This window comes from Pelophylax lessonae (assembly GCF_965119305.1).
Source record: "Pelophylax lessonae genome assembly, chromosome: 8".
Taxonomy (NCBI): Eukaryota; Metazoa; Chordata; class Amphibia; order Anura; family Ranidae; genus Pelophylax; species Pelophylax lessonae.
Window position 1 is genome coordinate 252,489,318 of NC_138775.1, and position 7,894 is coordinate 252,497,211.

Below are 7,894 nucleotides of genomic sequence, written 5' to 3' on the forward strand. Positions count from 1 at the left end.
GTGCTAAAAGGTGATGTCAGAGTGATTAAACGCTTATATAAGGTGATTTAAGAGGTCATAAAGCAAGGATCAGGATGACAAGCCCTGAAGCCTGTGCCATTAAAAACAAGTCAGCATTTCCCATATCTCACTTTTCCTTTTACAGGAAGCTGATTTTGCATTCTGCTCACCACTCAAATCTTTTTTTTTCTGATCTCGGGCCACAGCTGTTTTAAAGTGAAAATACATCTTACATTTTTTGTTCCATTTACCACCCTATTAAAAAAAAAAAACCACCATCTCACACCATCTACTGCAAACCGTCTGTTATTTTCCATACAACACGTAACGTCCAATCATAATCATTTTACAGTTTTTTAACATCAAACATCAACTTTTGACTGCTTTTTCTTCGGTTTCTTTCCTAACACCAAGTCCTATGAGGATGGCGTTCTCCGAGGCCAAATACGCAGCATATTCTTTGCTTAGCTCCTCCTCCAGCTGTTCCTTCGTCTTGATTGGTAGAGCCGTTTCCTTCGATTTAAAACAAGGCAAGTTATTCAGATTACAGTAACCACATTAATGATGATTGATGTATAGAATAAATCGAAGCAAACATTGAAATGACAATCTGGACAAGGCAGGATTTTAAATACTTGTTGATATGTTGAACATCATTTATTCATATTATGGTTTCCACAACATTGCTGCAAAAGGATTCAATTAGGAGTTAGGACTTTTTACAAGATGGCTAAGAATTTGTTCATTCCAACCAAAAAAAAGAAGCAGAAAAGCCACATTCTGCTCGGGGCAGTGTACTGACAAAAAATGGAAACCGGTCCAGACTTTTATAATAAAAAAAAAACAGCCACAGAGCCTGGAACTGGCCATTGTTCAACTGCAACTCCAAGTAAAACAACTCAATGTCCCTCTAAAGTTTTACCAGGACGCCTTGGCTTACATTTTCCTCTGCTGACCTCTCATGTTTCTATGGAAGGTTTTAAACATAGAGGGAAGGAGAAGAGCAGACTGGCAATGCTTTTCAGAACCTGACTCCATGCCAGTTCTGTGCTCTGCCCAGGTTCCTGCCTGCATTTTGGACTTCTAGTGAGAATCTCTATTGGTGATGCCCTCCTCCAGTATTCTTCCCCCCTAAGCTCCCCTAAGTACCTGTTGTAAGCTTATTGAGCAGGCACGCTCTCTAAGATGTTCATACTACGTGGTAACGCACCGCATTGCAATGTGTTGTGCTATTCAGTGTCAACTGCACCCCAATGCATATCTACTGCATGCTGATGTACCTGCCGCTAGAAATCCCAGGGCCCCGTACAGCCTACCTGACCCCCTCTGGTAATCAAACTGTGTGTGTGTATGTGTGTGTGTGCGCACATCCTGATGCAATGTATTAGCGCTTTTCCACTGCATGGAACCGAACAGTTTGGCACACTTTTGTGCTTTTCCACTGCTGGTACCGCATGGTATAGTGTAGGAACGGTTCGGTACGGTACGGCGGCGCTTTTCCACTGCATGGAACCGAACGGTACGGTACGGCTCTGAAAAAACAGTACCTACTCGATTGTGGTTCCAACAGGTACCAAACTGGTACCATATCCCACAATCCTTCACATGCAGTCACTACTAGCCACTGATTGGTCAGAGAATTCCACCCACCCCGTTGTTATCCCACCCACTTAACTTTAGTACTACTTTAGTGGAAAAGCAAACCATACCGTACCGAACCGTTCCAACACTATACCATGCGGTACCAGCAGTGGAAAAGCAAACCGGGCCAAGCAGGGCCGAGTAGAGCCGAGCCGGTACTTGCAGTGGAAAAGTGCCATAAGAGCGATCCTTTCTCCTATGCTGCATGGACAAGTGTTGTTCTGACAGGAGGAGAGAGCCCGGAGAGCACAACACAGCGCACCTCTTCCTGGTTATTTCCTCTCCACCACTTTTCCAGGCTGCCGTCCCCTTGTCCCAGCTCTGAGTGTGGGCGGAGACAAGCAGCTGAGAGGATGAGGGGGAGAAACCGGCTTTCAGCTGGTGGAGGAAGAGGCACACAGTGCATCGTTCTGTCATTGATCCCCCTTCCATCAATCCTCCCGCTGTCCGGGCTCCCCTGTGTGCCTGGGTCCCATACAGGAGTACTGGTAGTACCCTCCTGATGGCAGCCCTGGCTGTACTACAGCACACCACAATGCACAAGTGCCAATGGTGTCTGCTTTTCTGCCTATGTACAAAATGCATGCTTTGCAGTGCACCTTGCTGTAATGTGAATGGGTGCTGTAATGTGAATGGGTGCTGTAGTGTGAATGAGTCCTATAACCCACTTTAGAGATGATGTGTATCTCAGTATAAAGGCACATTATACTGTAAGCGGTATTAAACCCAAAATCAAAAATGTAATAGATTGCAGCTTACCAATCATTAGAGGCGGTGGCTGCATTTTCTTTTTTTAGGCTTTTTCCCCCTCTGTTTTCACCTGATGATCTGGCCAGTAACACACATTCTGTATTAGTGTGCCCCCACTCTGGATAAAGGAGCACAGGGGGCACAGCAGACAGCAGCATTTTCAGTCTAGGGGGAGGGGCCTGTTAGATGGACTAGCAGGTTTAAATACACTAACAAACTGAAACCCAACTGCAGCTAACACTTTATAATTAGTTACAGCAAACAGTTATTTCCTTTTGGGATAAAGGTTTTACATAAATACACAAAATCTGATCATTGTAAGCACCCCAGTCAGTGGTAAATGGTTTGTTCTATCCCTGTAACTGCTTCATTCTGCTGGAGAGCGTGTTCTTTTGAAAAACGACAAACTTACAGTCAGGATCAGCATGTGAAAATAAGGGCAAAAAAGCCTAAAAAGAAAATGAATGCAGCCAAAACATCTAAGAATCGGTAAGCTGCAATATAATAGATGTTTGCTTTTGGGTTTAATACCGCTTTAATACACAAGCTAAATATGATACTATGACTTTGGGGAGACCACATACGTGTATTAAAGGGTGCCTGCAGATGGTTTAAGACTTTCTCAACACAGAGGAACCCTTAAAATAAATTTCTGGCCTTGCTGAAAATTAAAAATCTACAACTCATGATACATTAGTGTGACAGTCACTGGGAAGAACACTCCTTACTCTTGTCATCATTGGGGAGAATTACTCCCTTACAGATAGCTAAAAGGAATAATGGTGTCATTGGAAACTTATCTGAGAGGCAGAATTTGTCCATTGCTCAAGGAACCCCTAGCAACCTCAGGAGGAACCTTAGTTGAGAAACCCTGGTTTAAGAGCTTCTAAATGGTAGGAGGCGGGCATTCAAGTCATGTGATCACTGTGATTGGCTGTCAAAGCAGTCACATGATCAAGAAGCTCCCAATCGCTAGTATGCATCAGGAGCTTTCTGGTCTGTGTTGGGAGCGTGCAGGGCACCGAAATGTGTTTACATAGGGCCTCGTATATGCACCACATCAGCGGGATGACGTTACAATAAACCTATACTACAAATAAATATATGAAAGGGACCTTAAAACACACTTGGTAAAACTGTGGAGCAGTCCTGGAGCCCCAAAAGTTGTCACTTCACTTCCTGATGTTGGTGATTGGCCCAAACACAAACCCACCTCCCATGCCCTCCTAGTGAGCCTCCAAGTCATACTTATGAACCAACAGTAATGTACACAAAGTTGTGAAGGGTTGTGCTCATGTGCCAAAATGTATTTGCATACCAGAATGCCTCTTTGTGTGGAGCTCTACTGATATGTCAAAATTACAATTGAAATAAGTTCCAATACCTGATTGGCTGGGATGGAAGTTATCGGTTGGTGCCATGTGGCTGTATACATGCATATTGTGGGATGGTTTCTAGCAGCCTGCACATGCCTGATTTACATGTTTCCTGGTGCCTATGTGGCAGCATACCTATGGCTGGGCACCAGGAATGGGAAATTATGGTAAGCATTTTAAACAAATTTCTGGTGCCTATCCATAAGTATATTGCCATGGATGGGCACCAGGGAAGGAAAACTACAGTATTTGATAAACATTTTCCAGTATTTGCCCAAACCTGACAAAAAGTAATCTCTTCTCACCAGATGGCACAAATATCCTGGATTTAATGTATGGCAAATGTTATCCCCTCAATCTGGGGTTGGATGACTAGAAGATGGAGATGATTGCGATATTTTTGGAAAATGCTCACTTACATTTTTTTTGCTCAGCTCCTTCAGCTCCAGTGATCTCTTCTCTGAGGCTCGGAAGGTTTTTCGCTGTTCGTAGTATTCCAGATGTTTCACTTCCCTCTCAAAGTAATGCTGCATGCCAGTGTTCTGTAAGGAAAGATTTTATTGGACTTTGGTACCACCTTCTACATCCAGATGTATTTTGATTGGTCAGTTTAAATTATCTTAGCAATAGTCATATTTCATTACTGCCACGTTACTATAAATGTGACACATTTTACATACTTGCCCTGCAGTATTATTACAGGTTTTATTTTTAGCCAGGGACACTATCTGCATGGAGTTTGTATGTTCTTGTATCTGGGTTTCCTGAGAAAACTACGTATTTTAACCACTTTACCACCGGAGGATTTTGCTGTCGTACGTCTGGGCCACTTTTTGCGATTCGGCACTGTGTGACTTTAACTGACAATTGCGCGGTCATGCAACGCCTTACCCAAATAAAATTTACGTCCTTTTTCCCCCCCACAAACAGAGCTTTCTTTTGGTGGTATTTGATCACCTGTGCAATTTTTACTTTTTGCACTATAAACAAAAAAGGAGCAACAATTTTGAAAAAATAACAATATTTTTCACATTTTTTATATGAAATTCCCCCCTAAAAAAATGTAAAAATCAAAATTTTTTATCATTTTAAGCTAATTTGTTTTCTGCTACATATTTTTGGTAAAAAAAATCGCAATAAGCGTATTTTGATTGGTTTGCGCAAAAGTTATTGCGTTTACTAACTAAAAACTGTCGTTTTTGTTGTTTTTTTTTAACGAGTAATGGCGGCGATCTGCGAATTTTTTTTGCGGGACTGCGACATTGCGGCGGACAGATTGGACCCTTGACTGACATTTTTGACACTTTTGGGGTTACCAGTGACATTACTACAGTAATCAGTGCTATAAATATGCACTGTTACTGTAAAAATGACACTGGCAGGGAAGGGGTTCATTTTATTGGAGAGGGAGGGGTTAATGTATGCCTGGTGCTTACTAACGTGTGGGGGGGGAGGTGACTGAGTGACACAGGGACAGATCGCAGGTTCAGCTATGCTGGACCCTGCAATCTGACCCTGTCTGTCACTTAGGAGATCCGCCCGCTTTGTTTACACAAGCGAGCGGATCTCCAGACTCGATTCCCCGCCGATCGGGGAAGAGCAGCGGCGATCGCCGCTGCTCCTCTCCTGGCCCGACTCCAGCTGTGACTGAATACAGCGTGAGCGAGCCTCCGGCGGCGCGCGCGCGCTGCTAAAAGGGGGAAGTGTCTGGCGATGTAGGTCTACGTCGCCAGACGATAACGAACCACTTTGCCGCAGTAGAGCTCTAGTGAGCAGCGGTAAAGTGGTTAATTAAAACCTGAACACACATTGGTGCATCTACTGGGAATTCGGTCCTAGTCTGTATCTTTCTGTTCTATCATGGTTGGTCCCAAGCCTGTGCGGAGAGGAGTGCTGTCCTTGTTTTAATATGCAATCAACAGATATAAAATGCCCACTGTGCCAATTTGCACAGGAAAGGACCTAAGCTTCATATTACACAGCTGTAGAAGTTTTATAAAGTAGTAGTGAAGTTGTAGAATTATTTTTTGAAGTTGTAGAAGTAACCAAAGTCTTTCTTCATGGTCAGTCCTACAGCTCAAAAACCCGTGACTAATGTTTATGGTGTTCTAAAGGCAGGACATTGTTTACCTTAAAGTAATAGCAAAGTCTCTTTTTCAATATAAAATAATGTTCCTCCCTGCATGTTTAAGTCATAATGTACTGATATACACCGCATACTAGTACATGATGACTGACTTACCTACAAACGGGGCCCTCCAGTGAAGCACTGTCAGAGCTCTCTCCAGTCCCCGGCTCTTCCATCTTCACCCGGTATTCGTTCCGGGGTAATGTGACATCACTCCCGCGCATGCGCACAGGAGTCACATCACTGTGGCAAGCAGAGCAGGCCGTAAATGTGGTCATGTGTGGTCCAGATCACATTACCTGCTGACAGGTAGGGGGGACATGTATGAAAGAATAGACCTCTAGGGTCCCTTCTGTTATAAAAGCCTGCCTGTCAATGGGTTTGAACAATTCCGACTTTATTACCACTTTAATACATTCCCTCCTTTAAAGTGGTTGAAAAGGCTCAAGGTTTTTTTTACCTTCATGTATTTTATGCATGAAGGTAAAAAGCCTTCTGTGTGCAGCAGCCACCCCCTTACAACTTACAAAGGTATGTAGATAGCTTGAAGGTAATGTGTTACCATAATCCCAAAATAGGTTTTAAAGCAAAAACCCCCTTCATAGTGGGATTTTAAAGGTAACAATGAATTGCCTCTAGAGAAGATATTTATCTAAAAATAATTTATTTTAAATTTTTGATATAAATTCTTGAAACATAATCACATTTAACAAATATTTCATGCAATGTTAAAACATATGACTACATAGGATTGGTACATCACATCCATAAGTGTATAGTGAACATGGTGCTGCTTGAGGAGTGGTGCAAATATTTGTTAAATGTGATTATGTTTCAAGAATTTATATCAAAAATTTAAAATAAATTATTTTTAGATAAATATCTTCTCTAGAGACAATTCATTGTTACCTTTAAAGTCCCACAATGAAGGGGGTTTTTGCTTTAAAACCCCCTTACAACTTACCTGAGCTCCGCTTCGATCCAGTGATGTGCATAAGAGTAGCGGCTCTCCCAGGTCTCTTCCTCCTCATTGGCTGTGACAGCAGTGGGAGCCTTTGGCTCCTGCTACTGTCAATCACAGCCAGTGAGCCAATTTAAAAAGAGAGTGGGGGCGGGGCCAAGTTGCTCTCCATGTGTGAATGAACACACACCGAGCAGCATCTCAGGAGCGAGCCTACTTGGGTGCCCCCATAGAAAGCTGCTTGCTATGGAGGCACTCGGCAGGAGGGAGGGGCCAGAAGCGCTGGTGGGGAACCCCCAGAAGAGGAGAATCGAGGCTGCTCAGCGGTATCCTGGACCAGCGTGGAGCGCAAGTGGCCGGCAGTGACATCATGCCGCCTCTGTTCGTAAGTAGGAGTTGTTCGTAACTCGGCGACTGCCTCTACATGTATTGCCCCCACACCTCCCTATATATGAGTCCTATCTTGATCCAGTGCTGGTCTGTGTTCCTCTCCTCACAGGATACAGAGAGAGCAGTGGCAATTGGTTCCTGCTGCTGTGGAGCAGAGGCAGGGCTAAGAAGCACTATGTGTGTCTATGGACGCACGCAGCCCAGCTCAGGAGCAAACCTGCAAGTGTGCCCCCATAGCAAGCCATGGATTGCTATGGGGCATACACACGAGAAGAGGAGCACCAGCAGGGGACCCCAGAACAAAATGTGTAATACTATTGCACAAAGCAGGTAAATATAACATGTTTATTGTTTTATTTAAACAAAATTACCTTTACAACCACTTTAACCACTTGCCGACCGAGTACGGTAATAGTACTGCGGCAAAGTGGTTCGTTATCGTCTGACGACGTAGTATTAACGTCGTCAGACACTCCCCCTTCTGGGCGGCGCTTGCGCGCCGGCGGAGGCTCGCTCCCGCTGTTTTCATTCACAGCGGGAGTCGGGCCAGGGGAGGAGCAGCGGCGATCGCCGCTGCTCTGCCCCGATCGCCGGGGATCTAGTGTGGAGATCCGCCCGCTGTGTGTAAACACAGCGGGCGGATCTCCA

The 7,894-nt window shown here is 44.2% G+C and overlaps 1 protein-coding gene across 2 annotated transcripts in view; it reads right to left on the reverse strand.

Annotated features, from left to right (window-relative positions):
• Positions 1-280: 280 nt before the first annotated feature.
• Positions 281-7,894, reverse strand: part of DNAI3 (dynein axonemal intermediate chain 3) — a gene marked incomplete at its 5' end in the record, with an annotated part of 119,222 nt that continues 111,608 nt past the window's right edge. For both annotated transcript variants that reach the window (XM_082265820.1, XM_082265819.1), the window contains 2 exons: positions 281-513; positions 4,187-4,309. In XM_082265820.1, coding sequence (XP_082121946.1) covers positions 370-513; positions 4,187-4,309 — 267 coding nt within the window. In that variant the 3' untranslated portion in view covers positions 281-369. The remainder of the gene's footprint in view (positions 514-4,186; positions 4,310-7,894) is intronic.